The following is a 19,980-nucleotide window of genomic DNA, read 5'->3' on the forward strand; positions in this document are numbered from 1 at the left end:
TCCAGATGGCACAATATCTCATTTCGATTGTCTCTATTAATGTCTTCTTCATCGATTCCTAATAAGGTGTCTAAATCCATGTGTATATTTCCTGTAATAAAGTAAATAGATGTTCTCATTCTCTCTCTAGCCTCCTCATAGTTAGAACAATGTAAAAGATAGTGTTCTACAGTTTCTGGCTCTCCACAGGAACAGTTTTTGTCTGATGATGGTATAATTTTGGATTTATAATCATTTAGATCACAATAACCTGTTCTCAAACTAGTAGTAATTGAAAACGACCATTTGGATGGTAAATCTTTTGGTATTTTCTGACAGACATTTTGATGATAATTGTAATAATTTCTGCCACGTTGACTTGATTCCCATTGGTTCTGCCATTTTCTTAAAACACTTTCTCTTGCTGCACGTTTTATATCCTGCCTGGTTACTTCTGATGGTTCTTCTATTTTTTCAGCTTCTATAGCTCCTTTTTTGGCCAGTGAATCAGCAATGTCATTTCCTTGGATATCAGCATGACCAGGTGTCCATTCAAAATTTAATGGAATTCCATTCATCTTTAATACTTTCATGTTTTTCTTAATTTCTCTTATGACTTTGATGTAATTCTCTGATTTCCAGTTTAAAGTTAAAATTCCAATTGAGGTCTGACTATCTGAAAAAAGTGTAATTGAGTCTGTGTTTTGTCTGTTTTCTGATATTAAAAAGTGGTCAACAACAAGTTTAATGGCGATCAGTTCTCCGAGTAGTATTGATCCTTTCTTGGATACAGCTTTACTAATTTCAATTTGTGGTTGATTATTTGATGGAAAGATGACAGCACCTGCTCCTACAGGGCCAGGACTACCAAGACAGGACCCATCAGTAAATGCTATACATGAATTTGCAGGAAGATGACTTAGTTCTGTCGGAAGGCAATATAATCGCTATGCGGATAATTTGGGCAGTTTTTGTTTAAAATTAATTATGTGGGTTCGTGGTCTAGTATTTAAGACCGATGGCTACAGTGCTAAAGGTCCCAGGTTCGATCTTGACTCGGGGCGCTGGAAATTCAGTACCATAAGTAGGGTGATTTTCATCCTCCCACACACATCTCGGGGACCTAGACCGGAATGGGTATCCAACCGTAGTCTAAAATTGTTCATCTTGTCAGTTCGTTAGGTATTTGTGTTTGAACTTACATAATGAAACATGGGGAAACTACGCATTGACGTCACTACAGCGTAGAAAAACAGTGTTGAATACGTTTTTTTCTGCACTTTTGAATAAAAAAACATTTCTTAAGGTATGTTTTCATACACCTTATCGCTAATCCCAGCTGACACGGCCGCTTGAACTTTTGACGTCAACAACAATCACTTTTTCATTGTGGTGTCAGATATTTTGCTTTAAGAAGTCAAAATTTTATGGGAACCTGTGTGATATCCAGTAATAGCAGACAAATAGCGATAAGGTGTATTGTTGTTCCCAATTATTGCTAAAAAATGCCAATTTTCTAATGCTCATTTCGATCCTGATTTCCTATTGTCTAAAAACATTCTAGAACTTCACAAAATACCACTTCCGGCATCCATTGCTTTGTGTACATTGTTAATGTTAATTATCACTGAACTAGTATATATGTAAGCTTCAAAGCTATGTCCGGCCTCAAATCTATGTCCTTTCAGCAAATCTATGTCCTTTTTAATATTGCGTCATAGACGTTCCAAATATTCATCCTTTACTGTCTTTTTAGTAAATATATAACCAAGGCCAGTACATTGCACGTTCCTGACCTGGTTATTCATCTTGCTAGGTTGGGGGAACTAGCTGGTAGCTTTGATATGAATACATGTCAACGTAACACAGATTCAAAGTTCAATATATAATGTTTATTAAATCAGCATTCAGTATAATAGTTTATCAATCACAATAATCACAATAATCACATAAGTTCATGAGACATAATAAAACAGTATGTCTAATAAGTCTATAACACAAGTGTCCAATACGTGAATATATGGCAAGTGTCCCTAACTACCTGGTCAACTAATATATATTGTTTCATTATTCAATTTACATAACATTAATACTCAAAATAGCTAATTTACATAATAATGCTTATTTATCTATATTCCCAAATATCAAGTCTTTGTGACATAACTTAAATCATCTTAAAAAGTAAGAAATCCCTTTTGTATATATAGCACTTCTTTAATCCTTAATTCTCTATTGTCATTTAAGCCTCAGGGGATTACATAATAATTTGCTTTACACTTATCTAAAATTGTGAAGATTTATATTAACTATTTATCAAGTAAATTATTTCTTAAGCTAGTGCTAAATATCTTAACTAATACTAAATTATAACAATTATTCAAATTCCACATTTTAACATTCTTGCATCCAAAATATACTGGTTATACCCTTCCCTTCGTCGCCAAGATTGCTCCTGCAATCTTCAGTTAAAATACAAAATGCATCATATGAAAAAAATGATTTATGTACACATATAATTTTTATATAGCAACAATTGAATAACTGATTCCTGTCAATAAAATATTACAATACATTGCGAAATAATTGAATCACTGATTCCTGTCAATAAGATATAACAATATATACAAAAAAAAAATTATGGTGAAAACATTAATTAATTTACTGATTCCTGTAATAAAACATTACTAAATATATATACATGTACATGTTCTTGGTTTGGGGAATGGTCAAGTTTAGATTGTCCATATCAGGGAAGTTCTCAGAAGTTCACTAATATTGACATGTCCAACTCTCACATACTTAATGACAATGAGCTCATTGCATACTTCATGAAGTATTTCTAGGTGCATAAAGGGGCATAACAATAGCAATATATAGCTGAAATATAAGATTATTAATATATTATCCATATCAGTCATCATCTGCAAGTTAAACACATAATTATTCAAATCATATCATCTTCTTATATAATGAACATAAAACATATTTAGACATATACATTTTTATATGATTAATCTGTGAATAATCTGGAAAGAAAATACATAATTAAAACAACAATAAAACAATAGTAATGATCTCTATCAAAACAAGCAAGCATTTAAATAAGCGAATATAAGTGTCTTCTGTACACATATTCAATATAGACAATTAATGTTCAACAGTACAATCTTCACATTTTTCACCATTGGTAGTCAAATAAAAGTTACTAGTTTTCAACAATATTGTTTATACATCATGATACATGTCCACCTGGTTTCTTCTATTGTTTGATCGTCATAGTAATTTTCCAGATATTATTATAAACTTCATATCACATTGTCTTTTACTCTTCATCAATATTCATGTTAGCTTAATAAAATGTTACTTCTGGTCACAAATCTCTGCTAATATTAAAATGTCACTTCAGGTCACAAATCTCTGCTAATATTAAAATGTCACTTCGGGTCACAATAAATCTCTGCTAATAAGTTTTATAATTTCAAATAAATTGTCTTTCATTAAGTTTAAATGCACTATTTGGTCACTTCTATGGTCCACCATTTCTTCATTTTGTGGGTTCACCATTGGTAGGTCACATCTATGGGTCCACCATACATCTATGGGTCCACCAATTCTTTATCTGTGTGTCCACCATTTCTGCATTTTATGGGTCCACCATTGGTCCTTTACTTCATCAATGTAAGTGCAACCAATATTATAATCATACATGACACCAATTAACCGTAATTTATCTCTTATCATAATTAATTCATTTGAATTGGGGAATTTTTATTTATTTATCTCTTAAATATTCACTAGAATACTACAATTTTAGGTCAGTAACTGAACTACCTATTTATAAACATTACAATATATAACATACTACATGTAAGAATTTCTAATTCTCTTCCTTTTATATTTTATCTTAATTTCCTATACTTTCTCATCTTATTTCTAATTATTTAGCAACTGTACGCCAGTTTATTTTGTACTTTCTTATTTAGTACTCCTTAATTATTTTATCTCTTTAGTAAAAAATCTTTAAGTCATAATAATAAAAAAACACAGCTCAAAAATAGTGATGCCTATATACAATGTATGTATAGGGACCACTTGATAGTTCTATTTGTATCATTGATAAAGTACATTTTGTAAAATCTGAAGTAAATTTGGTTTAAAAGTACATCAGTAGATGTGCCGTCCACCTGCAATATTTAAGGATCTAATAGTAAGAACTACTAATGTAATCAATACATTTGTCCAGCAGGATTAAATTAACAGACACTATAACTAGTCTGAATATTGTGTACTTTAACCAGAAATTCAGAACAAAAATAACATTTTTTTCAACGATACAAAAGAATATTGTCACAATGCATTTATGTATGCTCATAACATGTATAATACTACTTGAATATCTAGTTATAACATCTCAACCACTCATTTTCATATTTATTTTGGAAAATTTTAAGAAGTCCTGGGGGACAAGTTTCAAACGGTACCCACTCTGGATCATAAATATGTTTTTCCTCATAGTGTATGAAACATTTTGGGACATTATTTTCTATTTTAAAATGTGTAATGTGAGAGCCTGTAACAAAACATGCTGGTCCCATATCTTTTGTTTGTGAATTGCCTGTAAGGGTCAGCATAATGTTACAAAACTGGTCACCATAAAAATAATCAAGCAAATTTGTAAAAGCATGCTGATCTTCCCCATTTACTCTGTTTAAAGGTTGATAATGTGATATTCTATTATTTCTCAATATGGTTTTGACAAAAAATCTGTTATTTTCCAGTTTAACAGCTTGCACTGGAAATTTATCCCAATTTATTTTCGGTCTTTGTTTATATTTTACATCATTGTTTTGGTCTATTGCAGTTACATTTTGTGGTTCATTTGACGGTTCAAAAAATTTATGTTTGTTTTCTAGTAATGGTCTTTTTCTCTTTTTACCAGTATGCGTTCTGTTTTCATGAAATTCTCTTCTCATATTCTCTGGGATTTTATCTTGGTGTACCCATTCTGTTTTTGACATGTTTTTAATTTTTATTTTGTAGCATAGTTTCTTCTTTACCCATGCCGATGATATAATCTTTTCAACATCATCAGGTGTAATTTGTATTTCTGTTGTAGCTTGTTGAGCAGTTTTATTTGTATTTTGCTTTTCATTTAAATTGCCAGGAAGCACTTTTTTACTTTGCTTTGAATTCTTAGATTGATTATTTTTGTTTTGATTATTCCTGGGTGCATTTTTGGGTTGAGAATTAGACATTGTGTCTGGTGTTTGATTCTCTGTGTTTTCATTCTGGACTTGTTGATTTTCATCTTCATCATCCTCATCTTCTTCAAATAGATCATCATTATCATCTAGGAGGTAGTCAGGGCGGTCTGTTTTACTGTTGAATACTTTCAGACGACTTGCATTAACTAATTTCTTTGAGATTTTGTTATCGCTGTCCCTTCTTAGCTTAAAAGTATTACAGTCTGGGGGTCCAAGATTTGTTATTGTAAATGGGCCTGTCCACCTAACTTTTAATTTTGGACTTTCACCTTTTTTAACCTTTTTACAAAATAGCATTACTTTGTCACCAGGTAAATATGTGGGTTTTACTGCTCTTTTGTCATGCTGTGTTTTGTATTTTGCTTGTGCTCTTTTCGTGTTTTCTGCAGCAACATCCCTTGTTAATAGGAGGTCCTTAATAAATTTATTGAGGTATTCTCTATGGTTTTTAGGCAATGTTGACTTTGGAATTAAGGCAACATCAATAGGTGCTCTCATTTCTTGTCCAAAGAGAAGGTGAAAAGGTGAGTATTGAGTAGACTGAGTAGCTGGTGTCATTCTATAAGCCATCATTATAGGTGCTATATAGTTTGGCCAATCTGTCTGTTTTTCCAGTTGAGCTCTCAAAGATTGGACAATGAATGAGTTCATCCGTTCACATGCTGCATTTGTTTGTGGATGATATGCACTTGTATAGTGGCGTTTGATTTGGAGAAGCTCACATAAAGCTGCAACAAGCTTTGAAAGAAAATTGGCACCTTGATCAGATACAATACAGCGTGGTGCACCAAAACGGGCAATTATCTCTCTAAACAGGATGTTGGCTACTTCTGTTGCTTCTTGTGTTCTCATGGGAAAAGCTTCACACCATTTGGATCCGCTATCAACCACCAACAATAAATAGCGATATTTTTCTGGAGTCTCTGGGAGTTCTAAAATATCCATGTGCCATCTTGAAAAAACTTCTTCTATTGGCATTGGTTTCAATGGCAATGGATGGCTGTGTGTATTTCTTTTAGATCTTTGGCAGATTTCACAGGTCTTAATGTATGTCTTGATATCTGTATACATGTTTGGCCAGTAATATCGTTGACGTACAGCTTCATATGTCCTTTCTTCTCCTTGGTGACATCCAACAATATTGTCATGGAAAGCTTCTAAAACCTCCTTCCGTAGGGTTCTTGGTATTGCTAGCTGCTTAACCATGTTTTGTCCTTTTGGTAGGCTTCTAGATCTTGCATTAAAAAAATGATAAAGTATACCATTATCAATTTCGTAATGGAAGGCTTTTGCATCCAGTTGTCTAGCTTTCTGTCTTTCCTCAGGTACTTGGCCATCTAATTTGTAATTAAAAATTTCAACAAAATCTGGGCAATGTCTTTGAAGGTGCCGAAATGTTTTACGCTTCTTAAACTGTTCTGGGTCAATGTTTTCTAATGTTTCATCATCCTCATTACCAGTATCTGTTATTGTAAGAATGTTGGGTTGCTGTTCGTCATCTCCTTTGTAATCAAATGTTATGATTTCGTACTTCTTATTGCTCATGGCTGCAACTGTTTGTTCAATTTCATTCTGCGGAAAATATTCTGGACCTATCTTTTCATACTCTCTTCTTGACAGGGCATCTGCATTATTTTTCTTCCCAGGTCTATGCATTATTTCGAAGTCATATCCTTGAAGTTCAAGTGCCCATCTACCTAGTCTCCCTTGTATATTTTTAATTGTATCTATCCAACGAACAGTTATATTATCTGTATAAACTGTAAATTTGTGTGAGGCCAAATATGGATTAAAATGTTTTATTCCCTCTTTAAGTGCTAACCCTTCTTTTTCGTTTATGTGCCATTTTTGTTCATTTTTATTCAGTGATCTACCACCATAGGCTACGACATGTTCAAGTTTTGTGTTTGGATTTAATTGTCCAAGGACATAGCCAATAGCATAATCAGAAGCGTCCACTGACAACACAAATGGTTTCTCAAAGTCTGGGAACACTAAGATTGGAGCTGAGACAAGGCTGTGCTTCAATGTTTCGAAAGCTGCTTGACAATCTTGTGTCCAGATGTATTTCTTATTTTTCTGAGTTAATTGTGTAAGTGGAGTTACAATTTTTGAGTAATTGTGCACAAATTTTCTGTAGTAATTGCATAATCCTAAGAAACTACGTAATTGTTTGATATTTTTAGGTATTGGGTATGTTTGCACAGCAGATGTTTTTTCAGGGTTTACTTTAATACCATTTTTGGACAAAATATGACCTAAATAATGTACTTCTTCTTTTGCAAAATGACATTTTGTTGGATTTAGTGTAAGATTTGCTTGTTTTAGTTTGTCAAAAACTAATTTTAAATGTTTCAAATGTTCTTCAAAATTTTTACTAAAAATCAAAATGTCGTCTATGTATACTAAAGCAACTTTCCAGTTCAATTCTTTTAAAACTTTTGTCATGAGCATTTGAAAAGCCATTGGTGCATTTGTTAACCCGAAACTCATTCTTTTGAATTGGTAAATACCTTGATGTGTTACAAATGCAGATTTGTGTTTTGTTTCTGGATCTAAGGGTGTCTGAAAAAATCCACTCATGAGATCCAGTACTGAATATATTACAGCTTTTGAATTAGCAACTGTGTCAAAAACATCATCTATCCTAGGAATACTAAATTTTGCCCTTAATGTGCATTTGTTAAGCCTACGATAGTCTACCGCGAACCTATACTCTTGTTTTGCATCCATATTACTTTTCTTTTTGCGAACTAATACAATTGGGGATGACCATGGAGAGTTTGATTCCTCTATAATGTCATTTTTTAACATTATATCAATATGTTTTTCTGTTTCTTCCCTCATTTGTGGTGTTTGCCTGTAGGGCATTGATTGTACAGGTGGTGCATTACCTGTATCAATTCTGTGATAGTGGTAACTAGTTTTACCTAACTCTGAAATGTCTTTAGCAAAAACGTTTCTATTCCTTGTTAAGAGTTCAGTTAACTGTTTCCTTTGATTTGCATTTAAGTTTTCATTCATTTTTATTCCCAACTCTTTTTCAACATTTTGATATTTATTAACTTTAATAGATTTATCTATTGAATCATTATCATTTAAGGCAAAAATACCATTTTTGTCTATTTCAAAAGCCTTGGCTATTTTCTTATTCCTATATAATTTTATACTTAATCCAGTAGGATTTAGAATTCTGTACAAAGCCTTTCCATTTTGTACATTTACTACTACTTTTGAACCAACTAAATTTTTGATATCATTTGAAAAGTTTGGTTCAAGAATTACTGTACTGTTATTGCGATGCCTAACAGAAAGCCTAACAGGTATAATAACTTCACAGTGTGGGGGAATAACTTCTACTGCTATAGTTTTAACATGTGCATAATGTTCATCCATAGTCTCTATATTATTTAAAGGTACATTCAATAGATTTTCTTGAATTGCTAAGGTATTATTTTCAAAATTTATGTGAGCTTTATTAGCTTTAAGAAAGTCTATTCCTAAAATTATATTAAAGGTCAAATTCTCAAGCACTGTTAATTCTTGATATATAATTAAATCATCTATATTTAATTCAACATCTACTTTTCCTAAAATTGGATAGCTCATTCCACAAGCAGTAAAAATTCCAGATTGTGTACTTTTTTGTATTTTGATGTTTTTCAAACATTTTTGTAAACATTTTAATGATATACAAGAAATTGAAGCACCTGTATCAACTAACGAATCAACTGTTTTATTACCTAATTGCAAATGTATAATATTTTTAGAAAGGGGGGCTATTAGAGCTAAGGAGGGGTCAGGATAAACTGAATTAGACATGTTGAGTCTTTTTTTAGAGGGAAAATCCTATTAATAGATCTTGACAACTTTAATTACAAAATAAAGTAAAATTTAAAGATTTGGTGTCATATAAGATCATAAATAAAAGGTTGACTCACCTCTGCACACTCAGGAAAATGCACTGTTTCCTATATGGAGATATGCTGACTCTTCACAATGTCTTCAGGTATTCAGGTTTGCATCCTACGTGTATCCCTCCTTAGTACCGGAAAGCTGGGTCACTCCGCCACGTATAACCAAGGCCAGTACATTGCACGTTCCTGACCTGGTTATTCATCTTGCTAGGTTGGGGGAACTAGCTGGTAGCTTTGATATGAATACATGTCAACGTAACACAGATTCAAAGTTCAATATATAATGTTTATTAAATCAGCATTCAGTATAATAGTTTATCAATCACAATAATCACAATAATCACATAAGTTCATGAGACATAATAAAACAGTATGTCTAATAAGTCTATAACACAAGTGTCCAATACGTGAATATATGGCAAGTGTCCCTAACTACCTGGTCAACTAATATATATTGTTTCATTATTCAATTTACATAACATTAATACTCAAAATAGCTAATTTACATAATAATGCTTATTTATCTATATTCCCAAATATCAAGTCTTTGTGACATAACTTAAATCATCTTAAAAAGTAAGAAATCCCTTTTGTATATATAGCACTTCTTTAATCCTTAATTCTCTATTGTCATTTAAGCCTCAGGGGATTACATAATAATTTGCTTTACACTTATCTAAAATTGTGAAGATTTATATTAACTATTTATCAAGTAAATTATTTCTTAAGCTAGTGCTAAATATCTTAACTAATACTAAATTATAACAATTATTCAAATTCCACATTTTAACATTCTTGCATCCAAAATATACTGGTTATACCTCCTCCACCACGTATAACCAAGGCCAGTACATTGCACGTTCCTGACCTGGTTATTCATCTTGCTAGGTTGGGGGAACTAGCTGGTAGCTTTGATATGAATACATGTCAACGTAACACAGATTCAAAGTTCAATATATAATGTTTATTAAATCAGCATTCAGTATAATAGTTTATCAATCACAATAATCACAATAATCACATAAGTTCATGAGACATAATAAAACAGTATGTCTAATAAGTCTATAACACAAGTGTCCAATACGTGAATATATGGCAAGTGTCCCTAACTACCTGGTCAACTAATATATATTGTTTCATTATTCAATTTACATAACATTAATACTCAAAATAGCTAATTTACATAATAATGCTTATTTATCTATATTCCCAAATATCAAGTCTTTGTGACATAACTTAAATCATCTTAAAAAGTAAGAAATCCCTTTTGTATATATAGCACTTCTTTAATCCTTAATTCTCTATTGTCATTTAAGCCTCAGGGGATTACATAATAATTTGCTTTACACTTATCTAAAATTGTGAAGATTTATATTAACTATTTATCAAGTAAATTATTTCTTAAGCTAGTGCTAAATATCTTAACTAATACTAAATTATAACAATTATTCAAATTCCACATTTTAACATTCTTGCATCCAAAGTATACTGGTTATAAATAAATATGTGCAGTTTCATTTTTGAAAGCGGCATACAATATTAACACATAAGTCATGTAAAGATTTTAACCACATACATGGAGAAATGACTTAATAAAAAAAGTCATAAGACCGTACTTTAAACAATATTATAAATACCAGCGAAATAATTTAGCCAGATTTACTTAACCATAAACTATATTTGAGCCCTTGCACACACATGGAGAACACATACCAACTTAATATTAAATTAAGGGAAATGACTTATATTATTGGAGGTTTCTCAACATCTTAGGAACGAACGAAAATTGCCCTAACTTAACGTTACTTGCCATAACGAGAAAAGAGGCAGAAATAATTTATTTAATAATATTGGACTATCGGCTGTGTTCTTCTTCCTTTTGAAATGTCTTTTATTTAAAAAAGAATATATACATGCTGTATTCAGGGTTCTCGCTAAGACGCGTATACGCGTCCTGGACGCATGGAAATCAAGCTGGACGCGTCATTTTTGACACACGTGAGTCCCTGGGACGCGTCCTCGTTTTATCCCCTAAGTCCCAGACACATCGTTTTCCATAGAAGATTCTTGATTCCGACTTTGTTTTGACAGGAAACTATACCGGAAGTTGACATTTTTATGATATGCGCGGAACAATATTTTTGTTGACTGATACGATTTTTTAAAAATTAAACGTATTTCATACTAAAATTTCATAATTCTATTCAAAATGATCAATAATTATGATAAAGTTACCTATAACTTTATCGATTTTGTAATTTTACGAGTATTTGAAATGCTTGACTACTTCCACGTGTTGAACATCATGTACTTATCGATTGAAACATAGAAAGTAAAATATTTATGTGAACTTGAAAGCAAATAATAAAATATTTCGTTAATGATTCTTGGTGTATAAAATATGTCATTAAACAGTGTAGATTAAAAAAAAATACGGATGAGAATAATTCTACTTGTCTTTGAATGATGTAACAATTTTCTCGTATTGTGCATGTTGAACATCACGATCGTAAACAAAGGTAAAAATTGTTTGGAAAATCCGAATAAAACATAATTAGAATATAATCACTATTTACCCAAGCTCATTATGTTGAACAGAGTTCACTTTATAGTTGCTTGCTTTTATTAAATATAATGATAATTATCGTGATTCAAACATCAAAGTGATTATTAACTCAGTGATTAAATTAATTAAAACTAATTAATAATAATTAATATGAACTATGTTCATACAATCGAAATTTCTTATAAATACTGGCTTGACCAACAAAATCATATCAGTATCAAAATGAGCCAGTCAAAGTTAAAGTCCTTCTTTAAAAGAAAACCTGATGACATTGAATCATCAGTACCAAGTAAAAGACCAAGAGTCACTGACCCACTACACCAAGAATTGATAGACATAGAAAGATCTGCAGAAACAACTACGTCAGTCACTACACCAACTAAGCCAAAGAAAGAGAGAAAGAGAGATTTATTATCAGATATAATAAAAATTATCAATCTAACACGCATCGTTCTAGTTTTATTTCTTCATATTTCTTCATATTGAGACACAAAAAATTACATGCATCCTGGACTCATCAAAATCTGCTGGGACTCACCATTTCTAAAAGTGATGAGTCCCAGGACTCACCATGAAAAATTCCTAGTGAGAACCCTGGCTGTATTTTTTAAGACCATTTAGCATGTTTAGAGTCGTAGACATATCATACTGACTTGATATATATCATATAATATACAATTTATGGTTCAATCAATGACAGTTGGAAATCTTATTTATTGAAAAATTTTGTGAAAGAATATAAAATATTTAGACCAAGGACATTTATAAAAATATGCACCTTTCAACAAGAATACACAAAACTATTACTTTACGATTGGTCGAGTGCTCCTGTATATTTCTGTAACCTTTTCCTAAAAGATAATTTTCTTTTAAATAAATAGTGGTGTTCACGACATATTTATCCAAGATACTCTTGAGCATGTAAATGACGCTCATGCATACGCTCATGCGTATCAGCAAGTCGGACTACTTGGAACTAGTGCACCTTAAGACTATCCTGTTCGGTGCTTTATTTTAGGAGACAGTCTATACCCAAACAATCCTCCTTTATTCGTTCCATATTTATAAAGGATGTGTCGATATAATAAAAGAAAAATACTAAACTTGTGTCATATTAATCACTTTTCAATCCGTTATCAAATGCTAATTAATCTTGTCGTGAAATTCATGGAATACTTGCCACTGAACGTTTAACATCAAACAATCAATCAAATACAAACCAGACGCGCCAATTGTTTTTAACATTAACATTACATAACAATGATCTTTTAAAATGGATTAGGCAGATAAATGAAAAGCATATACATGTATACGACATGTAAACAAACGAAACTCAACGTAAGAATATGTAACATTCAACAATAGAAAACAAATTGGAACACTAATGTTTACCCACAAAAATAAAATACAAGGTTGCAAAAAGACTAAGAAATTAATAACTGTTGTCTTTAAACACACGGGTATATCGGAAGAAATTTATCGTGGATTTTATTTTTACAAAATTACTACTCCATAACAATACGTTGGAGAGTTTCGTTCGTTCGTAAACTATGATGTTGAGAAACGTTTTATAAAACAAAAAACCTACAATGCCGAACTTATTAGATGGGCATAAATGTGCACATGGCGAAACAAACTGGAAAAAGGATTTAAAACATTACACAGATTTGAGGCCTTATCTTTTTTAACGGACATAGATTTGCAAATGACGTCACGATTGAAAATCGGACACAGATTTGAGGCCGAATCTTTTTTACGGACATAGATTAGCGATGGACGTCACAATGGGGCATAAATTTGAGAAACAGACACAGATTTGAGGTCGTACACAGACCTGAGGTTTACATATATATTTATTTAGTAGTCAGGGGACTTACTGAAATAAGTGATTTTTAAATCACTTATTTGAGTAGCAAATTCGAGGTTTTGTCACAAATTGGGATTTTGTAGTTTTTTCAAAATTTTAAACACATAGGTTTAAATAACATCTTTTAATTAGTAAAATTAAAAATTATGAACTTTTTGCTTCTTTAAAGTAGCAAGTTTTATGCCTTTGATGCTATCATTTACCTGAAAATTCTATTTTAGTTGAAAAAATGCTATAATAATGGCTTTACATAATGAACTGATACTTTCTTAAAAGATTTTTCACAGCAGTGGGAGTATTTTTCCTGTGAAGTTCAAGGTTTCATCTTTCAGATTATGTAATAAAATTCTACTGTTCGCGATAAAAATTTCACTGTTCGGGGGTGTTGAAATTAGTGGGGGTTATTAAAAGAATGATACTTAAAGAAGTGATTTTTGGAAGGAAATTAAGGTCTGATACTTAAACAAGTGATTTTTATGTCATTATCCTAGATTCAGTACAAGGTCATCACCTGAAATGACCTGGTCATCCTAGACAACACAGATGTTGGTTCTGATAAGTTTAGAAACATAATTAGTCCCTGGATCATTAGTATTCTATATTTAAAGCTACACTAATATTAAATCACTTCTTCTAGTGATTTATTTGTACTACTTTAATAGGTGATTATTAAAGAAAGACAACTCTAACTTCCAACCTTTATGGAAATAATGTTACTTGAATCAGTGATTTAGAAAATCACTTGTTTAAGTAAGTCCCCTGACTGTTTAGGGGACATCTGAAGGATGAGGGAATTTCTGGCTGCATTGAAGACCTCAATATGTGATACAAGGGGAAAATATTAATGAATTTAAAAAAATATTATAATCAAACGATTGTGTAATTACAATGAGTAGTTTTTATACGACCACAAAAAATTTAATTTTTCGTCGTATATTGCTATCACGTTGGCGTCGTCGTCCGAATACTTTTAGTTTTCGCACTCTAACTTGAGTAAAAGTGAATAGAAATCGATGAAATTTTGACACAAGGTTTATGACCACAAAAGGAAGGTTGGGATTGATTTTGGGAGTTTTGGTCCCAACATTTTAGGAATTAGGGGCCAAAAAGGGCCCAAATAAGCATTTTCTTGGTTTTTCGCACAATAACTTTAGTATAAGTAAATAGAAATCAGTGAAATTTAAACACAAGGTTTATGACCACAAAAGGAAGGTTGGGATTGATTTTGGGAGTTCAGGTCCCAACAGTTTAGGAATTAGGGGCCCAAAAGGGGCCCAAATAAGCATTATTCTTGGTTTTCGCACCATAATTTACGTAAATAGAAATCTATGAAATTTAAACACAAGATTTATGACCATAAAAGGAAGGTTGGGTTTGATTTTGGGAGTTTTGGTCCCAACAGTTTAGGAATAAGGGCCCAAAGGGTCCAAAATTGAACTTTGTTTGATTTCATCAAAAATTGAATAATTGGGGTTCTTTGATATGCTAAATCTAACTGTGTATGTAGATTCTTAATTTTTGGTCCCGTTTTCAAATTGGTCTACATTAAGGTCCAAAGGGTCAAAAATTAAACTTAGTTTGATTTTGACAAAAATTGAATCCTTGGGGTTCTTTAATATGTTGAATCTAAAAATGTACATGTACTTAGATTTTTTATTATTGGCCCAGTTTTCAAGTTGGTCCAAATCAGGGTCCAAAATTAAACTTTTTTTGATTTCATCAAAAATTGAATAATTGGGGTTCTTTGATATGCCAAATCTAACTGTGTATGTAGATTCTTAATTTTTGGTCCCGTTTTCAAATTGGTCTACATTAAAGTTCACAGGGTCCAAAATTAAACTAAATTTGATTTTAACAAAAATTGAATTCTTATGCTTTTTTGATATGCTGAATCTAAACATGTACTTAGATTTTTGTTTATGGGCCCAGTTTTCAAGTTTGTTCAAATCAGGATCCAAAATTATTATATTAAGAATTGTGCAATAGCAAGAAATTTTCAATTGCACAGTATTCAGCAATAGCAAGAAATCTTCAATTGCACAGTATTGTGCAATAGCAAGAAATTTTCAATTGCTCAGTATTGCGCAATAGCAAGAAATCTTCAATTGCACAGTATTGTGCAATAGTAAATATTTTCAATTGCACAGTATTGCGCAATAGCCAGAAATATCTAATTGCACAATATTGTGCAATAGCAAGAAATTTTCAATTGATTGGAGTTATCTTTCTTTGTCCAGAATAGTAATTGAGGCAGATTTTACAATAAGAAGGAAATATTGTTTTTTTGTATCCATCAAAAAAGCAATTGCTGAAACTGTGAAACCGACTGTGTAATGGAGTAATGCATTATGTTATTGAATAAAATGTGTCTTTCTGAGTAAATAAAAATAAAAATTACTCTGTGTTTGTGTTTTTTGTTAGAATTAGAGGGTTTTCAATTTCAAAATATTGGACATGGAATAGACATCATGACCTACTTGACTGACATCCAGCTTATTTGGAGTGGAATTTTGAAGTATTATTTATAAGTGGAGCCTAATAACATGGACTTATATTTTAATAAAAAGTCTTCTTTTGTGTTTTAATCATAACTTTAAGGCAGTTTTTTATTGGTAAAGGCTAAAAAAGGTAATTTAATAATATTGTTGCTAACGTCACGTCTTTTCCGTCCATTGTGGGATGTCACGATCGCAATTTTCTTGATGGTTCTCAGACAGCCCATTGTAGTTATTTTTATCCCGGGTTTTATAAATAATTGAAAATGGCAATCATATTAAATTTGGATGACGTAAGGGGTTCAAAGGACTTGAGGAATCAATATCATTGGCTGTTTTATTTTTTGCGAACGTTACTCTCGACGTTTCCGTCCAAATCAGTGTCACGTGAGCAACATATATTTAGATCTGTAACTCTCCTGTATAGGAGTTACGATATCGCCCTTTGCAGAAATAGATTCGGAGTCAGTTCCTTCACATGATGGGGAAGCAAAGATGGGAAGTTGTATGTAATATCGTTACAAGAGGACCTTAAATGTATTCCGTCCACCAAAAAGACGTTCGCAACAAAACGTAATGTCATGATAGTAGATGTTGCTAATGTTACTATTACGAATTGGTTTCTTGTGTATTCAGTTGATATAAAGTACACCTGCAAATGACATTCTGTATATTTAGAAATTCTAAACCAGACTGTACAATTTTATTACTCCAGGCATATATTAAACATCACTGTGTGCATACATTTTAACTTTTAAAGATGTTGTTGCTCATGTGACATGTCCAAATGTCGCTAACGTTACTCATTTTTGTCTCTGTCACGTTAGCAACATGAAAGTAGGAGACAGAACACAATACTGTAAAATCTGCCTTGAGTCAACTTAAATCATTGTTTTATACAATATACAATGTATATTCACTTTTACTACCAACTGATAAATTAAAACAATCTTTACCATTCAGTGATAACAAGCACCTTTTGTTACATTTTAATATTTTATGATGTATTTAAATGAGTAGTTATTGTTGCAAACTCCATTAGAAATTTGAATTGAGATCAGTTTTGGAAAAAGGGAAAGGGGTGTGTGAAAAAAAGGGGGGGCGGGTTAAATTTTTCTCATTTGCTCAAAGGCAAAAACAAATTTTTAAGTTCATTAGACCACATTCATTCTGTGTCAGAAACCTATGCTGTGTCAACTATTTAATCACAATCCAAATTTAGAGCTGTATCCAGCTTGAATGTTGTGTCCATACTTGCCCCAACCGTCCAGGGTTCAACCTGTGCGGTCGTATAAAGCTGCGCCCTGCGGAGCATCTGGTTGAGTTATCAATTTTTAAAATTTTATTACCAATCAACATTATCCAGTCAGTCTTTTTAGGCAAAATTTTTAGAAAATGGGTGAGGGGTACAAAAAATGATTTTACCAGAAGCATGTACATCCCATATCTCTTTTTTCTTTTCAAATTTCTTAGATACATATTTTCTCAATCATTTATAACAAAGAAGTTAAAAAAAATATGCATTTTGTTCTTCAAACACACAAATTTACAAAATCGACAGCATGGTGAATTTGACTCAAAAAGCATCAAAATATGATAAAACTTTCTTATATTAATACCTACCTATGTATAGTAATTTTAATTTAAACTTATTCAGATTCAGTGGTGGATCCAGCCATTTTAAAGGGGGGGGGGGGGGGGGGGTTCCCCAACACAGAGTAAAGGGTGGATTCTAACTATATGCTCCCATTCAAATGCATTGATCGGCCAAAAAAAAGGGGGGATTCCAACTTTCGGAACCCCCCCCTCCCCCTGGATCCGCCAATGCAGATTGGTCCTCTTCATCTTAATTGAAAGTATGAACAATGATGAAAAAAAGTTTAATTGTGGATTTGGGTGGTTTTTTCATGATAATAGCCCAAAAATAGGTAAAAATTGATGAAAAATGGGAAAATCATGAAAATTTGGTACTTAAAAAAGGCTGTAGCTAAACATTGCTAAAAAAGAAGTGCACCACCATATGATTTATAATGTCTTTACAAGACTTATAAACCCAAAAATCACTCAGAGGTGTGCATCCTTAATTCAATTTAAATATTTTCATAATTTCATTTTATTTCAGCACAATTACACTGTAAGTGGTCAAGTAACATCAAGCCAAGTAAACGTGTGCAATAATCCAAATTTAATTGTACGACAGTCTCTTGATTCATACAGCACACCTGCAGGATCAAATGTATCTACTTTGAAGCAACTCACAGAGTCCCATTGCATAACAACTGAAGAATATGAAGTCAATTATCCTATGGTAAGTTATCAGAGAGTGTTGGCAGTTTCTTAAAACGTTGGAGATTTGTTTACCTCACCTACTATAGTAGAGGGAATTATGTTTTCTGGATATTTGTTAATTTGTAATCTTTTTATCTATCTATAGTAGAACTTGTAAACATGAGAATTATATTGAAAGCAAATGTCAAAATTAATGTTCGTCTTATATTTGTAGGTCAGACCCAGACGTGAATTTCTTGACCGTCATTGTACTTAAACAAGTAGGTGCATCATGGGAAGTGTTAACCAGAAAAGAGGTAAAAATTTCTCTGAATTCAGAAATTATTTCCATGATTTTATTAATGCCAAAACTGCACAGCACCAGGTTTCACAATAATTAAAGCTTTTATTCATATTTTCAGTAGTGATTTTATCTTTATTGCAATCAACATATTTAAATACTGTAAACATAATAATAAATGAAGAAATTTATGTCAAGTTTTTATTATTCATGTTATTGTAAAAATGCTACCATATCAATTTTGACACTATAAAAACTTGCATTCTTAATTTCAACTGGTTTATGTGTAAATTGAAGGTCTGTAGTTATCTGAAGGATTACATTGGTAGCAGACAGTTGTATAATCAGAATGACCCTAGTATCGTGTTCTGTAAAAAAGATCCTCTGGGAAAAGTATTTGGAGTTAATAAGTTTACCTTCACAGAAGCAACGTAAGTATTTATCTATAATTGTATACATTATCACTGAACTAGTATACATATTTGTTTAGGGGACAGCTGAAGGACTCCTCAGGATGCTGCAGTTTCTCTTTGCATTGAAGACCCATTGGTGGCGTTCCACTGTTGTTGGCTCTATGGGCAAGTTGATGTCTCTTTGACACATTCCCCATTTCCATTCTCAATTTTATGTATATGTATATAATATGCATGTTCTGTACCATTGAGGCCACATTTAAAAGAATGTCTGTTTCCCCTCCCCCGGGTCTACTCTTGTAAACAAACCAGGCAGGCAGGTAATTTTTTTTTCCATGGTTTGACTTGTCCACTGGAGGCCACTTATCAGTTGTTAGTGCTCAATTTGAGTGTATTTATTTAGATTATCAATCCTTTTGCTTTCAAGCACTATTCAAAATATGCACATTTAGTGCATAAAACTAATGTAGCATTAAAGTGTATATTTACTTCTTTCTGATTTGACAGTTATTAAAGCTTTTATTAATAACATATTTTAAAGTACAGCTATTTTTAGAACCAGGCAGATCTTAAAAAAAGTGATTCATCCAATATTCCAATTCTCAGTTTTTTGTGTATAAATATCTTCACTACAGTATTAAAGATAAGAATATACAAAAAAAATCACCAACAAATAGTAATACAAATAAAAATTATGATATTAAATCACTAGTTGTTCCTATCATTCCTTTGTAAATTGCACACTATTGAATGATGCTTATTTGGATGAACAACTAAGAACCCAGTATAATTATACACCAAATTGAAGTTTTATAACTTCTCTATGTTTATCATGTAAACATGGTAAAAGTGTGTTTTTTTTTAATAAAAGTGTAGAAAAAGAAATTTGAAAATTTGTTAGTTTGCCTGA

At 31.9% G+C, this 19,980-nt stretch overlaps 2 protein-coding genes across 2 annotated transcripts in view; one reads left to right on the top strand and one right to left on the bottom strand.

Annotated features, from left to right (window-relative positions):
• The window catches only part of LOC139482186 (uncharacterized), a 259,285-nt gene that overhangs the window by 48,347 nt on the left and 190,958 nt on the right, over positions 1-19,980 (bottom strand). The gene's annotated exons all lie outside the window — the stretch shown is intronic.
• On the top strand, positions 18,215-19,735 carry LOC139483635 (E3 ubiquitin-protein ligase Mdm2-like). The gene is made up of 3 exons (XM_071267620.1): positions 18,215-18,396; positions 18,592-18,673; positions 18,955-19,735. Exons 1-3 carry the CDS (start codon positions 18,377-18,379, stop codon positions 19,090-19,092), a joined length of 240 nt encoding a protein of 79 aa, XP_071123721.1. The 5' UTR covers positions 18,215-18,376; the 3' UTR covers positions 19,093-19,735.

Source organism: Mytilus edulis, chromosome 7, assembly GCF_963676685.1.
Source record: "Mytilus edulis chromosome 7, xbMytEdul2.2, whole genome shotgun sequence".
NCBI classification, from domain to species: Eukaryota; Metazoa; Mollusca; class Bivalvia; order Mytilida; family Mytilidae; genus Mytilus; species Mytilus edulis.

Excerpts from the sequence above, each read along its gene's own strand:
- LOC139483635 (XM_071267620.1), top strand. The coding sequence starts at position 18,377 with ATGAAGTCAATTATCCTATG. Across the intron at positions 18,397-18,591 it reads ATGAAGTCAATTATCCTATG|GTCAGACCCAGACGTGAATT; the intron begins GTAAGTTATCAG and ends TTATATTTGTAG. Across the intron at positions 18,674-18,954 it reads AAGTGTTAACCAGAAAAGAG|GTCTGTAGTTATCTGAAGGA; the intron begins GTAAAAATTTCT and ends TGTAAATTGAAG.